At 38.8% G+C, this 27879-nt stretch overlaps 1 protein-coding gene across 2 annotated transcripts; it reads left to right on the top strand.

Moving 5' to 3' along the window:
* Positions 1–1101: 1101 nt before the first annotated feature.
* On the top strand, positions 1102–26965 carry LOC140119164 (interleukin-13 receptor subunit alpha-1-like). 2 transcript variants are annotated; one of them, XM_072137910.1, is made up of 11 exons: positions 1102–1242; positions 7162–7261; positions 9908–10053; positions 10679–10808; positions 14763–14889; positions 14968–15143; positions 16971–17101; positions 20848–20983; positions 22294–22402; positions 23293–23371; positions 25423–26965. In XM_072137910.1, exons 2-11 carry the CDS (start codon positions 7183–7185, stop codon positions 25495–25497), a joined length of 1188 nt encoding a protein of 395 aa, XP_071994011.1. In that variant the 5' UTR covers positions 1102–1242; positions 7162–7182; the 3' UTR covers positions 25498–26965. The 2 variants fall into 2 exon arrangements, with proteins under 2 accessions (XP_071994011.1, XP_071994012.1); XM_072137911.1 differs by lacking the exon at positions 7162–7261 and having other exon boundaries at positions 1127–1242.
* The last annotated feature ends 914 nt before the right edge of the window (positions 26966–27879 follow it).

Raw genomic sequence — 27879 nt, 5'->3', positions numbered from 1 at the left:
ATGTGCTTCTATGTCTACTGGAGCTCATCTGCTGTGGCTTCTGCACCTATATTACTACTAACCCTACACAACCAAACATCTTATTTCATCTCCATCTAGTTCCATACTGCTGTGGGACAGCCCATCTACCCCTACTACATAGCTGACATCATGTTCCAGGGTATAATGTTTGTATGTTTTTCATTTTTAAAAAAAAAGTCATTTTCGAAATTCAACATTAAAACTCTTTTTTTTTAAATGATACTTAAATGATATTAAAGTTTGCTCCATGCTTTGCTAGATCTTCTGCTAGACCTACACTGCAAAAGAAAAATATGATAAAACTTAAAGGGCTTGTCCACTTATTTCATAAGATCACACTAACATTAGTGACCCTATAAGGGTTAATACTTACCCTGTTAAAGTTTTGTATTAGTGTCCATTTAATCTGCTTGCGGATAATAGTTTTTTCATGTTTTTTTGAGGTTTTTCTTGCTTTTTTTTAAGCCATTGTATTTTCACTTTCTACCACACTCCAACAAACTGTTACTGTGACATAAAATTGTGGTGGTTTTTGCCTTTACAATAAAACCAAACCTGTTGCTAAGCCTAAAGATTGATCCTATTTAGACCGCTTATAAAAGTCATTGTTCCTTTTAATGTCTTTATGTGGCTATAAACACCAACAGGCATTTTTCTTCATAAGAGGATACATTTTGTAAACTTCTTTCATTTTATAAAGCTTTTACCGGCTACCATGCATGTACCCATACCCATATATATTGTTGTTACTCTGAATCCATTGCTATAGAAAAGATGAAACAGCACTTAGCAATAAGTTATGGCCTTGCTCTTTGAATTGAAGTTCAAAACAACCCTCGCCTGTAATACCCCCGTCCCCCTGTGACGCTCATAGCCTTCACATATCAAAAGACTTCTGAATTAAAAGGGATAGTGTCTTATTTTTCTACATATTAAATCATATTAATTTTATTGAACTCATATGGCCAGATATAAATTAGGAAAGTACAAATCAAAAACAGATTCTGCTCATCATGAAAGTTACAGAGAACTGATGACATCCAACTATCTGTTCTCCTTTCTGTGGTTCTTCCAGTAGTTTCTTCTATTATGGGAAGTCCCTCACTATTGTTACTAGTCACTGGTGATGTTACTGCTTTTCACAACCAAGAAATCCTAATTTTATGTCCTCAGAAGATAATAGTCACAAGCTCAGATGAAATGCATGGACAAAGGATGTAGGTGAGTGGGACGCTGTAACCTCTGTGTAACTTCTGTACATGTAGAGATATATCCTCTTGTATCCATCCTATGTCCTGGACATGGGGACAAGTGTAACAAGCGGCTTTTTGAATATGTTAATGGAATGTATTAGTGTTCCTATTTTTGCCTCTAAGTGGTCCACCATTGGAGCATTCAGGGCTTTTTGTTATCATGTCGTGATATCTGCTAAGTTGGTTTAATGAGAAATCGTATTATCTGTGGACATTTCTGTATAAGTATGAGTAAAATGCAAGTTGTGTGAACAAACAGCATATAAACATCTAAGAACAAGATCCTACCCGAATAAATTCTTGACTTAATATTTAGCTAAAACTTTCAGCTACTTTAAATAAAGTAAAATGAAAGGCCTGGAGAATAATGATCATTGAGGTGGAGGGGGATTGCATGTGCTAGATGGCAGATTGGAGGTCCATGAGGGAGATAACAAATGTATTGTGTGTCTTGGTGCACGTATAATCTCTGTACGACACAAGGAAGTCACTGCGCCATGTCATGTCCTTTTTCCATGGAAGAACTCAAGTCTGTGATGGGTAATGATTCAATAGTTTGGTTTTGGTTAAATGCCGTCGTCTTAGGGCTAATGATGGGGCACTGTGAATACTATATTAAATAATAAAGGGGGATGCATAACTCTATTGATTAATAAGAGTAGCTACTGTACTGTATAATCGTATTATTAAATAAGGGGGCTTCTCTTCTCTATGTTAATTAATAAAAGGGGGCGCTGCAGCGTTGAGTTGAGGAGGAAACTGTGCTACATACTAATTAAAGAAATAGGGGTGCTGCTGTGCTGCATGTTAACGAGGAGGGGTTATTGCTATGCTACACAATTAATGAGGAGGGGTTACCACTATGCTACATATTAATGAGGAGGGGTTACTGCTGTGCTACATATTAATGAGGAGGGGTTACCGGTATAGTATATAACCAAGGAGTTAATGCTAGGCCTGTACATAAATAAATTGAGGGGTGTATAATATAATTTAATGTGGTGATATATACATAACAAAAAGGGGGGCACAGAATGTATTAATAATTTAGTTGGTAAAATATGTATTTATCCAGGGGTTACCATATTATGCTTTATTCAGTAAATATAGTAAATAATATATTGAAGGGGTCCCACTGAATAATTTGGTACTTGCAGAAAACTGGTGTAGAAGCAGTGAGAAATCTTCCCTATATATTATTTAGCAACACAGTGCCAGGCCTGCACAAAGAGAAAAAAGAGCAGCTGCAACTGATATATACATTAATAATTGATGTATCAATAATTATTGAAGCATGTGTCTGCCTGATGGCCGCCCTGGTGTGAAGTACATTTATTTTCCCTATATATATGATTTTTAGTACTTTATATGCATGGTATATATGTGAGCAGTACATTCATTTCAGGTATATATTAATGAGTGTGATCTGATATAATACAGTGTAATACTGTAGCCAATGTATTGTGCAGGTGTTTGTAGCATATATATGATGCATGTGTGTATATTTCTGTGTAGCATATATATGGAATATGCATATTCTCTATTATAATGTAGAAGGTGTGATGAGGGTGAGGACCCCAATCCAAAGTTTTTATTGGGTCCCATCAGAGTACTTGTTACACCATTTTGAAAGGTCAACATGCTTCTAGAGGAATTACGAACAGGACATTCATGAACTACAAAAGTCTTATCTTTATCCCATTTAAGAATACTACAATTTGTAGATGACTACAACAGTTTTGCTCTCAGACAGTTGTGATAAATTTCTCCCTAATTGTGACACAACTTGTCAGTCATTTCCCCTTTCCTCAAAGCCACAGCCCCTTGATGTACCCAAAATAATGGCCCCAACTAGGTGGTGTTCCTTACACTAAGTAAAGCGGAGTAAAAACCAGGAGATTCTGAGACAAAATCACTAAGCAGAGAATAAACAAAGACCAAGCCAAAAGTCACAACAAGATGCCTGCAGGCCGGCTGGAGGAGGCTTTATACCTGGATTATAAGCTTACTAAGAAGCAGCTGAGAAAACAACACTTATGGCTTAAAGGAAATCTACCACCAGGATTAAGGATTATAAACCAATCACACTGGCATACAGGTGTGTGCCCCCTCTGGCAGGATCTACTCTTCTGTTAGCTTCTTATGTCCTGGTTTATTTTATTAAAAAAGCTTTTAAAATTATGCAAATGAGTCTCAGAAGCACCATGCTCCATTAACACCTATGGAACCTGGAGCCCCTAAGGCTCATTTGCCTAATTTTAAAGCCTTTATTTCTTAAAAAACAAAGGAATAAGGAGATAAAAGAAAAGTACATCATGCCAGAGGGGGCATACAACAATATGTCAGTGTCCTCAGCTTACAAACCTTCATCCTGGTGGTAGATGTCCTTTAAACATTCTTCTACCTTACAATTCAAAACAGATGATGTGAAAAATATGGTGGCCTCTGGTAACATCCCCCTTTAGGCTCTTTAGTATAATTTAGAAAGTTGTTTTAGAAGGAAGGAGGCCATGGATAACAAATATAAGAAGATTACGGTGCCTGGATCTATGAGTAAGTGTCCCTCATTAATCATGATGGATTTTGTTGGTAGGTTTCCTATAATGCCATTTCAGCTACATATATCTTTGGAGGAGACGTACCACAAAAAATATATCATGTGCAGTGCCAGTTAGACAAAGTGGGGCCCTGGGCAAATATATATTATTTATAATAATATTGACAAATTTAATTGGGGACATTTATCCTAGTAGATGCACTAGGTTTTGGCTCAACTTTGACACAAAATTGTTGCTTTGGGGTTTGGGGCACTTTTAAAGCAGTTGTTCAATTTCAGCAATTAATTAATATTGTTTGTGTAATGAAAACGTATACAATTTCCCAATATATTTTCTATATAAATTTCTTACTGTTTTCTAGATCTCTGCTTGCTGTCATTCAATAGCAAACTTTACTGTTTACCTCCAGCAAATAAAAAATGGTCACACTGACGCTCAGTTTGTTATATCCCTGGCCATGTGATGTCACACACGTGCACGGCTCTTTAGTACCGCAGAGAGTAATCATGATGAGCTGTGCACATGTGTGACATCACATGACCCCTTCAAGTAAACAATGAAGCTTCCTATGAAATGACAAGAAGCAGAGATCTAGAAATATGTGACCATTTGTTACTGGAATATAGTTTAACTTTTCATTACACAAACAATACCAATTATTACGTAAAAGAGGACAACCCATTTAACAATGTCTGCATAGACATAAACCCTAAGTAACATAAGTTACTAACGAGTCTGCTTATGCAAGGCAGAACAACATTAAATATATGATGTCAAATTTTTTTGGAAAAAGTCTCAAATTTAGGCGCAAACCCAATCCAGTCAACCATAGCATTGGAAAAATAGTTTAAAACTAGTTGCATCAAAATCTGCTACTTTTATGCGACTTTTCACATAAAAAGTTGCAAACAGACTTATGACCTTAATACCCCATCTGTCAGATGACACAAGCAGGCTGAGCCTCTACCATAAATTAGTTGGGCAGTAGAGCTTAAGAAATTTTCAAGAATATAGTGTACTTTATACAGTAGATAATATAGAGGAAAAATATTGACATTGTGCTACTGCCAAAATTGTGGCATTTTGCTACAGTTGAGCTGAAGCATTGTAAGACAAAAGCTCACTGTCTGCTTATAAGAGCTGATCAAGTAGCGTTTCACATTTGACTTGTGTAACATTCTGCCAAGCACAAAATTACAGGGGAAAAGGCATTTACCAACTTTGAAGAAAGCTTAATTTAGATTTCTCAAGAATCACAACTAGTTTCAAGGACACAAATGCCTTTTTATCATGTGACTGTAGCTTGTGAAATCACAGTTTCTGTTAACAAGTGATTCTACTCATATAATATCACTTCCCAGTTTTAGGGGTTTGTATTGTGCTTATATGTCCTCCTGTATAGGAACTGAAACCGAGCCGTCCAGACAGTCTAAAATCTTAAAGGTAAACTAAAGTGAGTAGGAAGAATTCTGTGTAAAATCCACATACTTTCTGTAGTGATTTCTGCTTCAATCCCGGGGTGTCCGTTTTGGGGGATCTGTATACCCCAAATAGTAGTTCTTTTTATTGCTGAAGTGAATAGGAATAAATCTGTGTAAAATCCACATAGTTTCTATGGTGATTTTTGCTCCAAGTCCTGGGTGTCCATTTTAGGGGAACTGTATACCCCAAATTTCAGTTCTTTTTTGGCAAAGACATATTATTTTCAGGGAAATTATAAGGAATGATGCATGTGGCATATCTCATCTTTAAATTCAAATTTAAATTAAAATTTCTAACTTCGAATTCATTTCAAACTTCAAATTCATTTCAAACTTCAAACTCTGTCATTGTGCCAAACTGTGGCCTACCATGTTGCTGCCACCACCAGAATTTGTCATTGTGCAACTCTCTGACCTCCTGCTGGTGTTGACGCCACCTCCACACTCTGTCATTGTGACACTCTGCGGGCTCCTGCTGCTGACACCACCTCCACACTCTATCATTGTGCCACTCTGTGGGTTCCTGCTGCTGCTGCCGCACCTCCACGCTTAAGAATTTGTCATTGTGCCACTCTCTGACCTCATGCTGCTGCTGCCATCTGCACACTTTGTCATTGTGCCACTCCGTGGCCTACCAGGTTGCTGCCACCTCCACACTTTGTCATTGTGCCACTCTGTGGGCTCCTGCTGCTGCCGCCACCTCTGCGCTCTATCATTGTGCCACTCTGTGGGTTCCTGCTGCTGCTGCCGCACCTCCACGCTCTATCATTGTGCCACTCCTTGGGTTCTTGCTGCTGCTGCTGCTGCCACACCTCCACGCTCTATCATTGTGCCACTCTGTGGCCTACCATGTTGCTGCCACCTAAAGAATTTGCCATCGTGCCACTCTCTGACCTCCTGCTTCTGCTGCCACCTCCACACTCTGTCATTGTGCCACTCTGTGGCCTACCATGTTTCCGCCACCTCCATAATTTGTCATTGTGCAACTCTGCGGCCCACTCATGCTGCTGCCAACTGATCGCTGTCTCCCTAGAACACCCTGCAATTTCCATAATGCTGTTTTCACCCTCCACCACTTAATGACATTGCCACTGTTTGGTTTTCCCCTTCATTTCATCTGTCAGAAGGAATGAAAAGCCTCAGGATTGATAGCCAAAAGCAGGAGTGGATACAGAACACAGAGGACATGCAAATATCCCATTTATTGGTCATCTCTGTTGTGGATCCACTACTGTTTGTTTTTGGCTTTAGCAATACTGATGGATTATTCACAGACAAGGATGAAATGAAGGGCAAAATGATTAGTGACGTCAATGCAAAATTACTGTCGACACCCTCTCCACTCTTTGGGGGGTTTCTACATGTATCTGCATTTAAAAGAACAGGTTCTGTCGTAATCTACGGAATCATCTGATGTCAGTGTAAATAGAGTGCACTCTTTGATGTTATAGTGGGATCTTGGCCCTCAGCTTGGTCCTTTCGAGCTGGCACAGACGTTACCTTGTCAGGCTGCGTTCCCGCTTTGCTTATTTGGTGAAGTTGGCCTATGTAAGTGCACAAGGAATTGAAGAGTGAAGCGATTCTAAGAACGGCGGCTGTCATGTGCGTGTCATACTAAAACACATCATTGTTTGAAGACCAAACCTCACTCCCTATGCATATTTGAGCATGTCACAATTTTTTCAAAATATTCGGCGAATCATGTCGAACCGAATTTCAACAAATTTGCCCATCTCTAGTTATAACCACATGGAACTCAATGGAGTCAGTTACACATTGCCATAAGCTCCCTATTATGTGTTAAGAAAATCCTTGAAAAGACATTATCATTCTGGAACTTTTTTTCAGGTCTTAACAGAATAACAGGACATGCATATAAGAATGTCTATGATATTTCTTTGGATACTATGTCAGTGTTTTCAATATCATCTGTGCTGCAACCTTCATGGTAAGTCTTAAAAAACTGATATTAACTGATTGTCAACTGAAATGAACCCCATAACTGGAAATGGATAATCTAGAGTGAAAAATAGCACTCTTTTTCATGTTTTTATGTTTTGATATTTTTTTGTCTAGTTCATGCAGCTTATTATGGAAGTAAGGGGCATCTGGCCTAAATTGCTAGATAAAGTATCATAGAAGTACACTCGACAATACTTTGGGTAGAGAGGTTTTATAGACATGTTTAATTTACTGTACAGGGATCATTGTGTAGCAGATGGAAAATAGATAGGGTGGGAATATCATCTATTGTAACTAGTGGTCTATACATAGTGATTACCTGTCATTGTCAACCTGCTGAGATAACTAGCCCCAAAACAAAAACAACTATGATCAAAGTGTTAGGCTAAGTAGACCTTGACAAGTCTCACCTAACAGTGTTGTTCTAGAAGGTCCCTCTGGGTCGGACACCAAGTAGGGCATGGCCTAGTAGCACTAGCATAAGAGGAAACAGGAAAAGTTGTATCCGGCAATCCAGGCTAAACAAAAATGACCTTTTATTAAATATCCATTAAAAATATAAAGTATTGCATAGTCTAGACGAGGTGTATGAGCTTATGATTTGTAAAGCACTACGGAATTTGGTGCTATATTAATAAAGATTATTATTATGCAATTCTTTATCTTTTTAGTTGATATTTTATAAAAGCATATTTTTATTAGCCTGGATAATAAACTTTTCCTGTTTCCTCGTATTTTTGTCTGCCAACAAGATTCCCAGGGATCCTTGCAGATGGAAGCAATCACATATCTACACCAGGCATGCTCAAACTTTTGTTACTACGCAGTAGGATAAGATTACTAAGAAGTAGTTATATCTCGTATCAGGGTCGGACTGGGGTATTTGGGGCTCACCAGTGAAATAGATTTTGGGGGCCCACCTCCTGCTAAATAGACATATTCTGGAATCAGATTATGACAGATCATTATTTTTAGGAATAGTATAAGAATTACCCCTGGTTTCTGGGGCTTTCTGCTGGAGGCTGGGCTATGGTTAGGGATGCAAATGTTAGCACTCCACACCAACCTACCGGTAAGAAAATGCTAAAAACCTTTACAATAACCCCACACTACATACACAAGTCACACTTGTTTCACTGACCCTAAGGATGTGACTGTACATAGGCTGAGAGCTGTCTCACACTAGAAAATTTGGCAGTAAATACAATACTGATGTGATAGTCTTCTCCTTCAAATCCAAAGTCATTGCAAAATGTTGCTGCAGAATTTTCTGGCAGATGTCTTCAGCTCCCAGCAGCACATCCACCAAACAGCTTCCCTAAAAATATCACAGTTACTTACAGCAAAATGTCACCTGGATAACAGAAATATCCCCAACTGTACATAGCAAAATTGGTTACACGGTACCCTCCCCCAATATACCGCCTTACAAAACCACTCTGTGCCCCTTGCATATATCAAAAATTCAATTGTGACCCCTAAATACATTACTATACTACAGACCCTTAATAAATAATTCTGTACCCCTAAAAATTAGATGTGGTGCCTCATAATTATATAATATATGGTTCCCCTTTGAATTGTTTTATATACATTGTTTTATATTATTGTACCTATTTAATGCCTATTCTTTCTATACAGCACCACCTAATAAACTATTTTATACAAAATGTACTTATAAATTTATTATAGTGTGCTCATTTTTATTATACATATAGTCCCCTTCAAATTATTAATATGCATATAACTGTCAGAGGCTCAGAGGTAGTGGATCCTTTGAACCACTGCGGACAATGACACAAGCCACTACCTGGGACCGGAGTCTAAGTGGCACCCGGTTTTCACCAGAGCCTGCCACAAAGCTTGGACTTGCTGCAGCGTGGTACCACCAGGTCATTCCACAGGTGTGATTTGTCCACAGTGGCAGCCAAAGTCGAAGTACAAAAACGCAGGCAATCACGTAGAAGCAGGAGGTCAGGACAAGCAGCACAGGATCGAAGTCGAAGACGTAGCAACAGGTCAGGGCAGGCGACAAAGGAGCGAAGTCAGAAACGGAGCCGGGGTCACAACGGGAATTCACAGAAATAGCGCAAGGCATCAAGCACAGCTTTCTCTAAGGCACGAGGCACGAAGATCCGACAGGGTTTGCAGGAAGAGGCAGGCTTATATAGAATTTTACGGAAATGACCAGCACCAATTAATGGTGCGCTGGCCCTTTAAATTTAAAGAAACCGGCGTGCCCTAGGAGTCGAGGACGTGAGCGCACGGCAGACGGTGAGACAGGAGCCGGGACATGTGACCTGCGCGGGCGATGTAGTAGTGGGGGCAGAGCCCACGAGCCGTGTTATGGGTCGCCAGACCACCCATATTTGTTGACCTTAGTGTCGGCAGGAAGTATTTTTTTAAAGAAATAATGAAACTTATCTTTTAGATGTTTCTATTTCTCAATGGTAATCTTTTGTGCAGGCAGATTTCCAGGAGTTCAGTCTTGTGAGCTTCTGGAATATATTAGTTGACATTTTTAAACCATGTAATTTATATAGGTACATTTTAAATTTTTTAGGCCATGATATGTTAGGTGCACTACTGAAAAAAATATCCAATTTTTACATCTCTCCAAAATTTCTTCCAGATCTTGAATATGACTTTGGGTTAAAGAACCTATCAATGACAATCAAGAAGAAAGAAGCAATTGTAACTTGGGATTGTGATGTTCCCATGGAAAAATTAAGTGATGTTTCGTATGCAATCTACTTGCATTGGGAATATGAAATGGAAGTAAGCTACTGTCTCTGTATGCATTTAGATTATTTTTTGTTGACTTTTAGGACTTTTGTAAGTTTTTCTTCCTGTACTACCAAATCATATTTGAAATCTTCTCCTTTCATCATACTTTAGAGAATTAAGATGTCCAACAAGGTAACCTCTAGATTTACAAAGGGATGGGGGTTCAGTTCCTAAACCAATCGTTGCCTCATAACAATGATTCTGTTGTGCCTTTAGGGTACAAGGGTGTCCCTTGCCATAGGTATGAGCTAATGGTACTTCAAAGCATCATGTAAGTCATTCACAGCATTAAGTCTCCTTGGGGTCACAAAAAAGTGATGATCAAAGATTACACAAAAATACAGCACAATCTTTACATTTCAATCCCACAAGGCCACTGTTTATTTGGGACTATGGACATAACTTATGGAGGCATCATACAAGGGCACTAAAAATGTGTATTGATGTTTAATATTAAGCTGCAATCTGTTACTCCACACATGGTCCATGCATAAGGTTCTGTTGTTTGCACATCATCTTAGAAAAAAAGTCTCCTATACATTCATATGCTATGTGTATAGACCTTTTAACACAACATTAAACTATTTACCTGTCCCAATTTCTGTTTGTTAAACAGGTAAAGGGTTGCGGAAAAGAGATAGTCCTGATTCTGCCAGATGACCTACCAACTCCAATCTGTGTCCAGGTGGCTCCTGTTTTACATGATAAGAATTGTCCAAATGCTTCAGAAATTTGTCTCAATCCAGGTGATTTAAACTGGCATCATATACATCTACATTAAATTTCACCTCTGAAAATATACACTCACCGGCCACTTTATTAGGTACACCTGTCCAACTGCTCGTTAACACTTAATTTCTAATCAGCCAATCACATGGCGGCAACTCAGTGCATTTAGGCATGTAGACATGGTCAAGACAATCTCCTGCAGTTCAAACCGAGCATTAGTACGGGGAACAAAGGTGATTTGAGTGCCTTTGAACGTGGCATGGTTGTTGGTGCCAGAAGGGCTGGTCTGAGTATTTCAGAAACTGCTGATCTACTGGGATTTTCACGCACAACCATCTCTAGGGTTTACAGAGAATGGTCCGAAAAAGAAAAAAACATCCAGTGAGCGGCAGTTCTGTGGGCGGAAATGCCTTGTTGATGCCAGAGGTCAGAGGAGAATGGGCAGACTGGTTCGAGCTGATAGAAAGGCAACAGTGACTCAAATCGCCACCCGTTACAACCAAGGTAGGCAGAAGAGCATCTCTGAACGCACAGTACGTCAAACTTTGAGGCAGATGGGCTAAAGCAGCAGAAGACCACACCGGGTGCCACTCCTTTCAGCTAAGAACAGGAAACTGAGGCTACAATTTGCGAAATTGGACAGTAGAAGATTGGAAAAACGTTGCCTGGTCTGATGAGTCTCGATTTCTGCTGCGACATTCGGATGGTAGGTTCAGAATTTGGCGTCAACAACATGAAAGCATGGATCCATCCTGCCTTGTATCAACGGTTCAGGCTGGTAGTGGTGGTGTCATGGTGTGGGGAATATTTTCTTGACACTCTTTGGGCCCCTTGGTACCAATTGAGCATCGTTGCAACGCCACAGCCTACCTGAGTATTGTTGCTGACCATGTCCATCCCTTTATGACTACAATGTACCCAACATCTGATGGCTACTTTCAGCAGGATAATGCGCCATGTCATAAAGCTAAAATCATCTCAGACTGGTTTCTTGAACATGACAATGAGTTCACTGTACTCAAATGGGCTCCACAGTCACCAGATCTCATTCCAATAGAGCATTTTTGGATGTGGTGGAACGGGAGATTCGCATCATGGATGTGCAGCCGACAAATCTGCGGCAACTGTGTGATGCCATCATGTCAATATGGACCAAAATCTCTGAGGAATGCTTCCAGCACCTTGTTGAATCTATGCCACGAAGAATTGAGGCAGTTCTGAAGGCAAAAGGGGGTCCAACCCGTTACTAGCATGGTGTGCCTAATAAAGTGGCCGGTGAGTGTATGTATTGTGTATATGTTCATTTAGTAAAAGCAGTGTAGAGTAGATACATGCGTTAGGGGCAATGTATAATACTGTACTACAGTGACATTGAGTCTATCTAGACTGTTGCAGAGAGGTAGAAATGTATCAAAAAGAAAATATTAGCATGGTTCTGTAATATGATCCTACTACAGAGATCATTCATGGAAGCACAGTGCTTTTATTAGTACCTTTATGGATTATGAGTTTTTGTTAATTGTGTATTCAATTTTGTTAGATGAGCAGATTTTCTGAAGGGTTTTTTGGTGGTGTTTTACGGCATTCCCTTTGTGGGTAGTATAAAGGAGAGGTTACCAATAGCATTTCCAAGAAGAGGATCGTGGCACATCCATAAAAAAAATTCCTACTCGTTTCAAGCATCTGGTGCTTTTAGTCATGGCATACTAACAATACATCAGTGTAAAGATTTAAATAAAACATCAACCAATCCCACACAGGGGGATGTGTATACCACGTGATGCAATACATCGCCAATCCCAAGTAGGGTGTGTGTGTACCATGTGGTGTGATACGTCACAAAGGGAGGAAACCTTCCAGGACGCATCACCACCCACCAAAGCATCTTCCAATATAATGAAAAAGCTTTGTTTGCATTAAATACAGGTAAATTTGTTTAATATCGAGCAAATGGCATCTTAATAGGAATAATGTTAATTTAAGTTTTACCTATAATGTCAATAAAATTGACGTTGCCTTCTTAGAAATATTATTAAAGGATTGTCCATCAGAGGATAAAGTCATTACCACCCTATAAAGAAAAACTACAGTGGGGAATACTACATTAAGCGCGTCTTGTTACCATTTTAATCACACTGTGAAATCTATTCCACTGGGAGAATTCACCAGACTAAAAAGAGCTTGTACAGATAATAAAGAATTTTTACATCCGGCTGAATTACTAAACCACAGATTATTGACCCGAGGGTTATCCCATGTGGATGATCAATAGGTGTTTTGAAATTGTGAAATGCAATGTAAGATTGTAATATCCTCTTATCCAGAAACAACAAACCCTCAAGAGATTTTGGCAAATGAAAAGCTACTTGCCGATTTAAAAAAAAACTGCCGATTCTATGCCAAGTCGATAAATTGGATGTAATTTTGTTTCAAGAAGGGGACCAAAATTAGGTTCTATATTATCCCTCAGTCTATTTACCAATGATCAATCAAATACAGGCACCTGGTTGGATACAAAGGGTTTTCAATACCGCGGTACCGCACGGTTCAATGTTTGCATATATACAAAACACATGAATTTTTTTTTGCACTGTGGACAATTCAGGAAGATTTTCAATTAAATCTTTCATTAATTGTGATTCTACATTTACAGTTTATATAATTAGATGCATTAATTGCAATTTCCACTGTCCGTAAACTCAAAACTAGAATTGTGGAACAATTGTGTACCAAAAACATACAGAATACCATGTCAGGAGCATCTAGACACTTTGCCAGTACACATGCAGGTGAAAGTTCTTAATTTCGTTTTTTACGTCATTGAAAAAATATATTCTCATATTTGTCATATAAATTTGTTTGTTAAATATGTGTACATCATTTCTCCTTAAATTGAATTTAAGATCCTGTTTTTTGCAAATATTGCCATTTGCTTAATATTATACGGATTTACCTGTATTCAATGCAAGCAGAGCTTTTTCATTACATCGGAAGATGCTATGGTAGGTCATGATGCGTCCTGGAAGGATGATATATATCGCACCACATGGTACACACATCCTAATTGGGATTGGTGATGTATTGCATCACGTGGTATACACACCTCCTGTGTGGGATTGGTTGATGTTTCTTTTAAATCTTTACACTGTATTGTTAGTATGACATGACTAAGAGCACGAGATGCTTGAAATGCACAGTTTGTCTACTACCATCAGACTATCCATCAGACTCAAATAAATTAAACTTGCTTTCATCAATAAACTGTGGACCACTTCTCCTCTGTCTACACAACATGCTTCTCAACAAAAGTGAGTCTTGCCTTTTGATTCTTTCTACTAATGAGAGGATTGGTCACTCCACAGTGAGCTTCCAGTATAAATGCGCTTAAATGTCAAGACAAAGATAGATCCTTACCCTGTTCAGGGCTGCACTGGCCAGCTGCAGTGTTGAAATGACTACCCATGGAGATTCTCTGCATTATCCTGTCCTCTCTTACATTTGTCTTTTGAGGGTAACCAGCCTTCTTTTGAACTTGAATTAGTTTGTGATGTTATAAAGATGCAATTTTTTAGAAATCACAGACTTGGAATGACCAACTTCCCTTGCTATGGCCTTCATCTGGGCAACCAGCAGTTGGAGTATTTCAGTCACTTGGGAATAGCACACCATTTTTGCAATGTCCGTGAAAACTGGAAAATTAGGCTGCCATTTAAATAGGGTTTGTAAAATAATTTATGGAACAAGAACCAGGTGCCAGATTAACACCAATATCTGAAAGTAATTTTGATTGTGTTCTAGTACAATTATCACATTTACATTTTTATTTTGTGTGCTTTAGAATATGTACAGTTTACAAAATAAGATCAATTCTGCTATTTTACGCTATTTTATGTTAGAATATATTCACATTCAGTACTAAACAATGTCCTTGACATTTAGAAAACTGTATGTTCTTTAATTTTGATCTCCAGTGTATACAGGAAGAAATGAGATGGAAGAAAATATTCAATGTATTACTTACAACATCTCCTCTATAAAATGTACATGGACCTTTGCTAAAAATTTACCACATGAAACAAACTTTTCACTAACTTTAATGTAAGTATAAGACCATTTGTATAAAAATTAGCAAACTTCTCTTATTCAACTTATGGTGAACTTCTGTTTTTGTCGCAGCCAAGATGCAACCATCATACATTGCCAGCAATATGCATATGACATGGAAATGAGGACCGGCTACTGCTCATTTCATGATTTGACCATAAATTATTTTGAGAATGTGCTCGTTATGTTAAGTAAAAAAGGTTCTAAAGATCATGTGTTAAAAGATTACTTTAAACCTGCAGATAAAGGTATAGTATATCATTACATGTAATCTGTGGTTTTCTGATGAGTTATTCAAACAGCATAAAGGCAATATACCTCCTTCCTCAGCTCCTGCTCTTAGGACACAATCTTCCCAACTTAAACAGATTAAACTTCATACAACTATTTCACTGCTGGTTTCTACTACTTTTTACAAGTTTATTTTTCTTCATGTAATGAAAGCAAGTCTAGTTACACAATAGATCCTGTATGTAGACACTACACTGAAATCAGTGGATTTTTTTAAAATTAAAATCCGGCCCCAATCGGCTTATAGTAATAATAAAAAAATAAATCTAGTACTTACCCCCAGTGGAGGTTCAGTGGAGAAATCAGCGGATTTACATGTTGGAATATTACTGGGTTTACTGCTAAGTCACTTCGTGAGAGAAATAAGGGAACTGTGGGCAGCCTACAATTCACTCCATTATAGGACAAAGAAAGGAAGAGGTTAGTCTCTACCCACTTCATGGCTGATGTCAGAATCACAACATAGACATAATTCTGTTTGTTTTGAAAGTTGAAATCACATATGACAATTTGGTAAAATTTATCATAAAATAGGAGTTACACATTAAAGAAAAACATATTTATCTATATGCAAATTAGGGACTGACTTTCTATGTTACCAATCATTTCCAAGCACCATCCCATTTCTGAATGATTGACATTTTGTATTCCGTAGCCAGAATAAAATGGGTGCAGGTGCAGCGAAAACCCTTTCCCAGTACACAAAAGAACTTACTTGCATAAAGATAAAATTCAACTACTGGTATTCTTTAGTTGTAAAACAAGAAATTATGTCTGCAAAGCTTATAAGTTTTCCTATATAATTCTGGTTTTACATGCGGAATTTTGTAGGTGGTGTATTCCTTCCTAAAATCCTTTTTGCGTTGATTCATTCTGGAATTCAGGGTCAAATCAAATTGTACCACACATGGCCACATGCGTCCTAAAAGTAGACTTTTGTAGGTGTAATCATTTTAACGGATTGGACATTTTTGTTTTTGAGTTAAAGGGAACCTACCACCACGGATCTACCTATAAAGGTAGATTGGGTGGAAGGTGCATCTATAGGACGTGAGGATAGCCCTTTTAAGGGCTATATAGGTAAATTCGTGGTGGTAGGTTCCTTTTAAATGGAAATTTTTTGTACAAAGAAAAATTCTTTGTGCCATCATGTTCCCCAATAATGTTATGATACTTTGGTGTACAAAGCTGTGTAATTTTTTGTGCAATGAGCAGACATTTTAATTGACATCATTTTGGGGACTGTACAACCTTTGTGTCCCTTTTTGTAGTGTTTAGATAACAATTAAAGGGAGTGTATCACCATTTGTTATCTTACAAATCTGTAGACAGTTTTTTGTAGCAGTCCTGGTGAGTTGTGTAACCAGACCTCTATGGATGTCAGTAGCAATAGCAAAATGAAAAATTCATTGAGATTCCAGGATTGTTACTGAACTTTAAGCATGGTGGGAGCATTAAATGACTGCTCTGTAAGATCTCTGCATTTACATGTTCCAATGCCCCATCTCCCTGTTCTGAATAAAGGAAGTAGCAGGCTTTTAAATGAAAACTACAACTGATACTAAGAGTAAGGGGAGGGACAGTAGAGCAATTTAATACAGAGATCTCGTAGCAAAAATGTTGAGAACACTCACCTATGTACTAGCTACAATCCTGGAATTTTAATGTTTTTTTCACAGTCCTTCTGCTACAAACAAAGCCCACAAAGGTATGGTTGTGCAGATTTCCAGGACACTGTTTTTACATTCTTACTAACTTATATATATACATTTAATTTTTCAAAGAACTTTTCAATCCCCCAAGAAACCTCACACTGACATATTTAGAAGACAATGTTCTATTGAGCTGGAAGCCTCCTCATACGCAGTATGATGTTTCTGAATCATGCTTTATATACCAAATGGAAAAGAACAAGGTAATACAATGGATGATTAAATGGCTGATATGTTATGGATGTGTGAATATGACAACATAACTGGAAATGATGATGGCATAGTAGTTGATGAGCTGGAAATCGCTATGTTACAAGGTAATTGTAAAATTCTCCAATTCTGCCTCACAGTTCACAGAAACTGGTCTTCTCATATAGTCATGTGGGACATTATTCAAGCCAGGAGTGGTCAGTCCATCATAACTATACGGCAACCTCATATGTCACTTGAATATTCGGTAGCTGTTAAAGTTTTTATTTTCATGTACAGTGCTGAATCTCCCAGAATACATAAGAACATCTTTGTGATCCTGTTACAGGTTTATGGAAGTTTGTTAGCCTAAATCCTCATTACAGACTTTGTTGAAGCAAAGTGATTGAGAGTGATTTACTCAATCATTAAAGAAAACCTATCATTCAAATTAACCCACCCAAAATAAACACTTCATAAAAAACTAAGATAAAAAGCATTGCCCTTATTCTTAAATAGTTCCTTCCCATGGCTCCAATGTTAAAAAAAGTTAAGTTGTAAACGTATATGAAACTCACTTGATGTGAGTCCAATGATAATGGAGTCCTACATATGCAGTCCTGATTGACAGGTCTCACAGCTACCAGTCCTTAGTAGTGTAGATTTAGGGTCCATTCACGCGCGGTGTGCTGGAGAAGAGGAGGAGGTGACCCCTCCTCCCTCCATAGAGAATAGCGGCGCACGGCCGCACAAACGCCAAAAGATAGAACATGCTCTATCTTTTTGCGGTGTGCGGCCCGGATCATGTGTGGCACCGTATATGCGCCGCGCCAATATTGCCGTCTATGGGGACCCCGCAGACGGCCATGTGAATAAGCCCTTATACAGTGTTAGCCATGGAGAGCAGAAGAAGAGTGATGAAATCATCAATACCGTTTTGAGGCTGAGTATTTTTGATGGCGAGCTTTTGAGAATACTAGCTCTCTTCGTCTGATAAAGAGAACTAGTATTCTCGAAAGCTCACCATCAAATATACTCAGCCTCAAAAAGGTATCATCTGATTTCTTCACTTTTCTTCTACCAGTACTTTGGGGTCTTCTGCCAATATTCAACTGCAGACATATACAGCTCTGTAGGAAAAACTAATGAAGTGCTCAATGGTGAGAAGAGGCATAGGACATGGGGAGGAGCCGTGGGACTCGGCTGAGGAGGCCACACCCCCTCACAGCTGTATGCCAAGTAAGATAACAAAGTCAATTTTATGGGGATGTCAGGGATACAATTTATAGCTAAAAGAAGGGTGGCATTTAGTTAAAAGGTCACTAGCTGTATTTGTGAAAAATGGGTGAAATGTTCCCTGGAAGATGAGAGTTCTTACAAATCTTACACATCTCAGCAATTCTCTACTGCTCCCATTGTGATTTTTATTTGTTCTTAGCGGCTCACAAACCTTTTTTGAGATCACTCTCCTTAAGTGACTTTTAGTGAAAATAAGTCTAAACTTGGGTTTCAATCATATGGTATTGTATCATTGAAACTGAAAGGGCCCATTTCAACTTTCATATGGTATTGTATCATTGAAACTGAAAGGGCCTATTTCAACTTTCATATGGTATTGTATCATTGAAACTGAAAGGGCCTATTTCAACTTTCTTCTCGCTATTGATTTTCAAGTATCTAGAGGACTTGTATGTTAGGGGGAACTACAAGGAGAAATGAAAGCAGATGTGATTTGCTTGTTATTAAAGATGAGATATTAGGATTATCAAGCATGTGGGTTTTCATTTCCACAGCCTACTGTATTACAAATAACCTCCCTGACATCTTCAAATCAACATTTAGATTATCTCTTTAAAAGGGAATCTGTCAGGGCGATTTTGGACACTAAACCACCCAGAGATTCATATGGACCTTTGGTTTATTGTTCCAAATCACCCCGGCTTCACTGAGCAAGTAGTAAGACCAGGGTACTGCCCAGGCTTCACTTCCTGCATTTCGAGAGGAGGCGTCTGAGCGGGATCTGACGATGTGAGTCCGATATGCTTCATCTAGGTAAGTATGAAAGTTAACTTGCAGACTTCAAAAAGCTAGTTTTCTCCAAAAATTGTAATTTATATTGCACAATGGGGAATTACTTCCCCAAGTGAGGACTTGATATGTCATCAATGTCTTTGGGATATTATCTTTTATAACTAATTAGCATGTAACTCAAAAATAAGCCATGTATGTAGGAAATGCAGTGGTGGTAAACACGCTCAGCTACTAAACCGATTTTGCTGGGGCAGGCCCCAGAGGTGACCTAAGTCTTCAAAATTCTCTTACACAAATAGACAAAGTGACAGTCAGAGACAAAGACAGTCAGAGACAAAAACAGTCAAAGACAAATACAGACACAGTCAGAGAAAACCGGAGTCAGAGACAGTTGGAGACAGTTAGAAACAGTCAGAAACAGAGACAGTCGGAGACAGAGACAGACAGAGACAGTTAGAGACATTCAGAGACAGAAACGGTCAGAGATAAAGATGGAGACAGTCAGACAGACAGACAGAGAGAGACACTCAGAGACAGAAACGGTCACAGAGACAGTTGGAGACAGAGACAGTCAGAAAGAGAGAGACAGTCAGATAGAGAGATAGATAGATAGATAAAATATTATTATATAAATACATATATAAAAAGCTAAGTGTATGTATGTGTGTATGTATGTCCACTAAAGAAATTTTCCACTGTCATGTTTTACAAATTTTGCACAGCCAATCCCTGTGACTGAAGGAACGTCATAGACTAGGTTTTGAGCTGAACTTTCACCCCACTCTCAAAAATACACTAACTAACATCCATCTAACATCCATCTACAGGAGCCATTGGCTGATGCTGTGGCAGTTTGCAACCAATCGTAGCTCAGTTTGTATTTTCCCACAGGTCATTAATATGAGCTCTGTGTTTGAGCTCTGTAGGCAATGAGTATAAAACAGGAATGAGTATAAGACATAGAGACTGACAAAGAGAAGGCTATATCACAGACCCCATAGAGACCTATGGCACATCGTTGCCGTGCAAAATATGGGACATGTGCTATATTTAGCTGCTTCTTGGCAGTGGCTGCCTGGGTAGGGGTGATGGAAGGGTAGGTTACTGCCCTGGCAAGCACGAAGCCTACCAGTGCAATGTTATCAGACAAATCAATACAAATAGAAGAGTATTAATATAAATGTAATAAAGATTACGTAAAAATGAACATACAGGCTGTATAATAAGAAAAACTAAATATTATATACATCAAAAATCATAAAAATAAAAAAGAATACCATAATATATTCTTACCCATTGTCAAACTTGAAAACATCCTATATCCATTTATGTTTGGAACTCTGGTGTAGCATGGCGTCACTGCTGGTCTCTTGGTATACAGAAGCTCAGATGTGACATTGTCTGCACACTCTCCACTGCTGCATGTATTTGGCCATAGCTGGTGCACATTGTCACCTTGACCTCTGTATAACAACATAGACCAGAAGTGATGGGTGGTGCCAAACTAGACCACAGCACCAGAGAGAGGTAACAATAAGCTCTATTTTAATAACATCTGGGGCCCATGATAAAAATTCCCATCCCGGACAACTCCTTTTATAACAAATAGATATCATATCATTTGAGTACAATGGATAATTGTCTTTTGTATTGTTTAATTAATGCCCTGGTTTGCAACCTTTGACAACCCCACGGACACCTTCTCTTCTTATGTATCTGTATTTTTTAGGAGTTAACATCAGATGTAAGCAATCCACATTTCATAAACATAGAAACAAAATGTTCGGTCAGAATAAGGGTAAAAGGAGAAAACATTTGTGGGATGAATGAAAACTGGGGTCAATGGAGTGAAGAGATCTCATGCGGTAAGTTCACACCTTGTAAATAGAATGTTGTTGAAGTTGCTCACTGCTGGTAGATCTGGGTAGATGGTCTGTTTCATCAAAGAGAAAGCCTCTGTCTATATTCTGGAGCTCACATATTAGAGGGGTTTACCCATAATCAACATATGATAAGTGATAAATGGTAGGGGACTCCAACGGCTGGAACCCCACAATCTGCAGAATGGGTGCAGCACCAGTTAGCGGCCCAGTGAAGCTGACCCGCTCATCCAGTCAGTTGTGTTGGAAGTCTTACTGAACTACAGGACCTGTTGAACTACAAGAACGAGGCCATACCAATATAACACCCAACAGCAACTATATTGGTTCTACACATGGCGCTGCAGACCATTCATGTTTTTATAGTAAAAGTTTTTACTTCAGTAAAAGTTTGGTTACTTACATAGAAAAATACATAGTAGTCGTGATGTACTGCCCTCATATATACTGGCTATATGCCGGTCGGGCATACGTCTGCTGCGATGGAGAGGAGGGGTGACCCCTCCCCCCTCCTTAGCGATGCACGGTGCTGTAACACGGGGAAATATAGGACATGTATCTTGCGACAGGTATGCTTCATCGTATGGCTCAGTGAGCCCATTGCCGTCTACGGGGGTGGGCGGGTGGGTTACGTATGTACAGCCTCAAGCGTGTGGCCATACATATGTGCCCCTGACAGTCTTGTCAATGCAGCCTTAGACTAGTAGTTCTACAGTATGCTGTGTTGTACTCATATACAGGATGAGCATTAGTAATGTGATGAGCATGTAGTAACAAATTAGTAGAGGGTGAACTGATGGTGAGGCTGGGCCCCGGGGGGGGGGGGGGGGGACACACAAACATAAAACCTATTCCCTTTCCTCACACATGCCTTCTCTCCTATGCATTGCAGTAGCTGAATGGTCTTCGGGGGTGCTATATTGCTACAGCAATTCACTCCGTCTGCACCCTAGCTTTCACATCCTCTCCCCCTAGCTAGTCTAAAATCACATGCATAGTAATGAGATGCTTCTCCCGTCTCATATTTTGTACCGTTTGTACCATTTAATGACTTACTCAGCATAGTAAACTGTAGAGAGAAGGGTGTGGTGGAAATCAATTAAGAAACCATTAGAGGAATAAGGCAGAGGTCACACTAGTGTTAGACAGAATGCAGACTAGGTACAGAATTACAATCAGCAGCACATCTTATGCCATACTTTATGGGAGGAGGATGAAACTGAAGCATGAACATGCACAAATGTTGCACATGGTGAACATGTTACATGTTTTAAATTGCTTTTCTCTTCTTCTAGGTGCACCACAAGAAGTTGACAAAACTTTAATTATCTTCTGGATACCCTTCCTGGTGCTTTCTTGTTTTCTTATCACTTCTACGATTATAATAAGCATTCAGTATCAGAGGTAATGTACAAATACTCTACATCAGTGGTGGCAAACCTATGGCACGGGTGCCAGAAACGGCACTCAGAGCCCTTTCTGTGGGCACTCAGGCCATCACCCAAATTTCACCAAACAGGACTACATCTACCAAATCTTCCTGCAGTCCCAGGCAACTTAAGAGATGCTGCTCTCGGCGCTATTTTAAAGCAACACTTCACTGGCTGTTTGAAACTGCAGGAAAAGTGAGAAGGTGTTGACGAAGTGCATTGTCATTGGAGGTCATCCTACTGGACCCACCATTCTTCCTGGAGAGAAGCTACAATGATGGTCTGAATGGGAGATCCAATACAATTGAATGATGTTGAAGAACTGGTAGCAATAAGTTACTGCTTGAAATGCCATGTTGGCACTTCATGGTAAATAAGTGGATTTTGGTTGTAGTTTGGGCACTCGGTCTCTGAAAGGTTCGCCATCACTGCTCTACATGATCATAACCACAGCCATGTGGTAGCAGTACTCATTGTATGCTGGAGAGGAGTAGCCAAACAACTATACCTGCTGGGCAGACCTGGGGGACAGACAGATGTCACAGACAGTGGGCCCTAAATCTAAATCCAGTTACGGCTACAGCCGGGTGGGTAGACGTTCTTGTGCATGGGCACTAAGCGTTTATTCATTTCCATGTGTTTACACCTTTTCCAAATGCATCATATATATATATAGCTCACATAAATATATGGCCAAGATGGGGGACAATATAAAGTGCATATATACTTTTGTGAAATAGATGAAACCATCCCATTAAGGTGCATTAATGACAGTTTTAATAAAATGGCAGAAATCCATGTGACATTATTTCCATGTGACATTATTATTATGTTATTATTATGCTGCTCTTTTTTCTCTTATAGGATATCTAGGTTATTTTTTCCTCGAATTCCACAGCCAAAAATTTTTTTGGATGAAACTCAAGATTACAAAACAAATGCAGTACGTACATACATACATACTTAGACGAATAGAGAACAAACCAGCTATATGACAAGAATTACTAATGATGTCATATGATACAAGCAGTGCATCGGTCTCTTCCCCATATAATCATGCTAGCTGGATCTGAAGAAGGGGTTCTTTACACTGACCACATAATAAATTGACATTCACTTTAATGGAGTTGCTTGATCAAATTTGTTTGTGTATGGAAAAGTTAATTTTCTTAGTTCTGCCTATCAAATATTACCCATGCTTCTTTCTTTACATCTCTGAACTCTGCTGAAAAGGAGGAGCTGCAGCAGCAGAATCATGCTGCTCTCCCTCTCCCAGTATCTGCCAGTGTGGATGTACTTTGGAGGAGAGACATATACATGCAGAGACATGTTTTATAGAAGAGATTTATTAAAAAGTGGCCTACCCATTTAAAGATCCTTCAGGGTCTAAAGTTATTAAGCTGATTGGTTGCAGCATGATACCTATTCGCCCCATCGATCAAATGTTTGACAGAGTTGGAGCCAGACATAATGGGGCTTATTTACTAGGGGTCGTGGATCGCACTTTAGTCAGACTGTTCACGGTTTTCAGGATTTGCGCAGCTAAGACTGGTATTTAACAGGGGTGTGCACTGGGATTGTGGCGCACGCGTTTGAATTGTGGTGCAGCTGCGACAGAAATCGGGGGCGTGTCGTTGGCCAATCTGACTGAAATGGACAGAGTGAGGGATTTAAGATTCAAATTGTGTCGCAAGACAATGCACTTACATGTACCAGGAAGAAGAAGGTGAACTCCTCGGGGACCTGAGCGGGGAAGCTACACATGCAGGATATCAGGCGCAATCTTAGTGAATCACGGCACAGTGCATTATCGTCGGACAATGCACTTTCTGTGAACTCCGCAGGAGTAAATGTAAAGTAAATGTGCCACAATATACTTAATTACAGACATATTTTCATGTGTTCTTCTTTTTCCACTTCGTTTCTTCCTTATTTAAAGGAAATCTACCATTTGTTTTATGCATTGTGAACCAAACATACCTTGAGAATGCTATAGCCACACTGATGCAGAGATACATCTTATTTAATCCCTCAAATGAGTAGTTTTGCTAAAAAAACAATTATAAAATTCAGGCCCCGGGAAAGCTGGGTTCATACTGGCTGCTGTGTTTGACTGAGCTTCCTGAACTGTCTAGAAAGGACTAATCAACTTGAGCTGGATGACTCATACACATCAACTGGGGGATGGTGCAGTGATTAATTACTTCTGCCTATCAGGGACAACACATTGATTATGAATTCTTGGCTTATGCTGGGAAGGACAAGGCTGGAGCAGTGCATAATTAGGGTAAGAGGAGAAGCACCGGAACAGCCACAGGAGCAAAAGATCCTCATTATCATAATTTTATAATCAGATCAGGGATTTAACAAGATATGTTTCTGCATCAGTGTAGCTACAGCATTCTTAAGGTTTGTTTGGTTCACAAAGCATAAAAACAAATTGTAGATTTCCTTTAATCAGTTTATGTCCTATACACCACTGACAGCTGAGAGATAAAGGAACCTGATAATGTCCCTAATGACTTTTATAGACAGTCTCTGGATAGTCTAATCTCCTGACAGAGCTGAATCATCATCATGAATAATATACTATAGGCATGTTAACAGTTAATTGTTAGCCTCCTTATCTTTCTGAAGTGTTCGGACCCCAGAATACTTTCAGATACACTGCTCACTGCAGGAGGAAATGCAAATTAAAAGGGACCGAGAAGCTCCTTTACTTCATGAAGTAAATTACAAAGGTTTTTATCATCTCTATTTTTGAAATTAAAAAAATGTTTCAGAGGTTTATTTATGCTTTAACATAACTATATCTGTCACCTATTGCAGACAAATCAGTGGTGGGTGCTGCTATTACAGACAGCTTTCTGAAACCTAGAGACAGGATTGTACAAGACAGGAAAACAGATGCCCTTTTCTGTTTGATATATTTTACTCCCTCGTTATATTATTCATTTATTTTATCGTAACACTATACATTTTTGATTTTTGCAGAGAAGTGATCCTTTGTTTCATATTCTTTCAACATCTGAAACAGAAGATTTCATTACTCTTCAGGAAAACAATTAATGAAAAAGGAAACACAGAACAAGGCAAACTCACTTGTCCATATTCTCTGAAAGGATTTCGCTACGTAAAAATTTAGAAATGAGTAAATGTGTGTTTTTTGTAGAGCACTTTGTGATTGTAATTTCACGTCCTTGGAAATGTGGGCAATATCTAAACCGTCATTACAAAAGCCAAAGTGGTTAAGAAATTGTTCATGAAAGTTTACTTACGCCTTTATAAAATGAAACAAAGCATTGACATTTTCATTTGATCATGATGACAGTGTTCTGCACAATAAATATCAGACACATTGTATGGAATTCAAAGTAAAACTAGGGATAATGAGATCCTATGAGTAAAATACTCCATTATCTCTACTGGATAATGCCTACATATTCACACATTGTCATTGGCTCCTGTGAAAAATGGGAACGACAATTATTTTCCTATCTCACACTGTGGACAATTTCATAGAGTGTCAACGGAAACAAAAGAAGTCACCAGAAACCCACAGAAGCAGAATTAACAAGTTCCATACATTTCCCAGTACTAATCCTATTAGGTCTTCCATCTATTGGGGTTTGTAAATACAAGCTCTTCCTTTGCCAAGGTGTAAGTCTCTGTATCTGGAAGCGGACAGTACCTCCTTCTCGAATTAGGAACATGCACAACGTAGGACATCTTCCTTACTCCCCATTTGGTCATCTCAGACAATTCCAAGAAGTGAGTCCATTGAAATATGCTTAGTGGTGGCCTGATGTGTCTTCATTTCACTCTAAGTACTGAGATTTCATTAGAAACCTCTATATGCCAGTAAGCTCATTGCCATCACCACACTTCTTCTATATGGCCTTTCTTACCTGAGGGACTGCAAGGTCCCTGGCTTGTACTTATAATAGCTCTTTCTTTATTGTTTATTTTTAAGATATAATAAAATATAAGTTGAAAAGAAAAGTATCATAAATCTCCGTAAACCCAGGACTACCGTGCAGGTCTCCAGGGTCCTACTTCCTCTTTGTATGATGATGTAACCCCAGTGGTGTGTGATTCGCTGATGTGGTCAGGTGATGTGTCTCTACTGCAGAAACACCATTGTTCATTATTTTTTATACTTTATGCCAATAAAACTTTTATTTTATCTCTAATTTGAGATATCACTTAATATACACAACCAGCATCATATTGTAAAGGGTATTTACAGGTCTGATTATGATCGATTGATTTGCTACAGTTTGAACATCTTAAGAAGAAAAGAAAGTGGAAATGGTGCAAACATTTTTAATAATTTGCTTTCAGACCCCATTTTATTTTTATCACAAATTAATCTTATACTTCATCTCTTATCAAACAGAGCCATCTTCAATAAGGACAGTCAGCAATTATCGTGTGCTATTTTACGTGTATCTGCCTTTGACCACTATTTAATAACAATGGGAATTTACTAGATGACTAGTCAGGGCAACTTACACTGGGCTCTTCACTTTATTTTAAAAAAACATATTTTCAAATGGATAATAATCTTATCAATGTTTTCTTTAAAATAGCTAATGAAAAAATACAGTAAAAGAAATGAATAATGAAGACTAGGTTTTTTTTGCTGTTCTTAAACAGAATCTACCCTCAAAATCTATTATGATAAACCAGGGTCACTTACTCATAGATCCAGGCACTGTGACTGTGGTAATCTCCTTCTATTAGTTATCAATCGTCTCCTCCCTTTTCCAATCAACTTTTATAATGATGCTAATGAAACAGAATGACTCTTGGGGCCATTAACTGACCAATTTGACCTGTCAAACAACCATAACTATTTTAATACTTTGGTGTACAGAACAGTGTGTCATATTTTGCAGAACGAGCAAACATTTTAATTGATGTATGTGCGCGCAACATCTCCGCTATTTCCTATGTACCGCGGTTTATAACACTAACGAAAGTAAGTACCGGCACCAGCTCACCCAGAGCTGGTGCTCGGTACTTACAGCTTACCCCTACCATTCTAAATGGTAGGTTTCCTTTAAATGTGTGGTAAAAAGGCAAAAAAGGAGAAATTCAAACATTTCTGTAAAAGGAAATCTACCGGAATACAGAATACAGCACGATAAATCAGGGGCACTAACTCATAGATGAAGGTACTGCAACTGTGGACATTTTGTCTTTAGGGAAGCCTAAGCTAACCCAGTCAGCTCTAGATGGTGGAGCCAAGTTTTGCCAACACAGAGGAATGGCAACCAGAAAATGTCTCAGTAAACCCTTTTTGATTTTTGAGATGGGTCCTGTAAGAGCAGAAAGCAAGGCCTGTTCTGGCGTAAAATCCGTATTGGAGTTGGTCCAAGCATTGTATAGTTGATTTGTGTCTTACGAGAGGGGAGCAATGAGAGGGAAACTCCACCAAATATGTAA

Source organism: Engystomops pustulosus, chromosome 2 (assembly GCF_040894005.1).
Source record: "Engystomops pustulosus chromosome 2, aEngPut4.maternal, whole genome shotgun sequence".
Classification (NCBI taxonomy): domain Eukaryota; kingdom Metazoa; phylum Chordata; class Amphibia; order Anura; family Leptodactylidae; genus Engystomops; species Engystomops pustulosus.
This window is presented reverse-complemented; position numbering and strand designations above follow the sequence as displayed.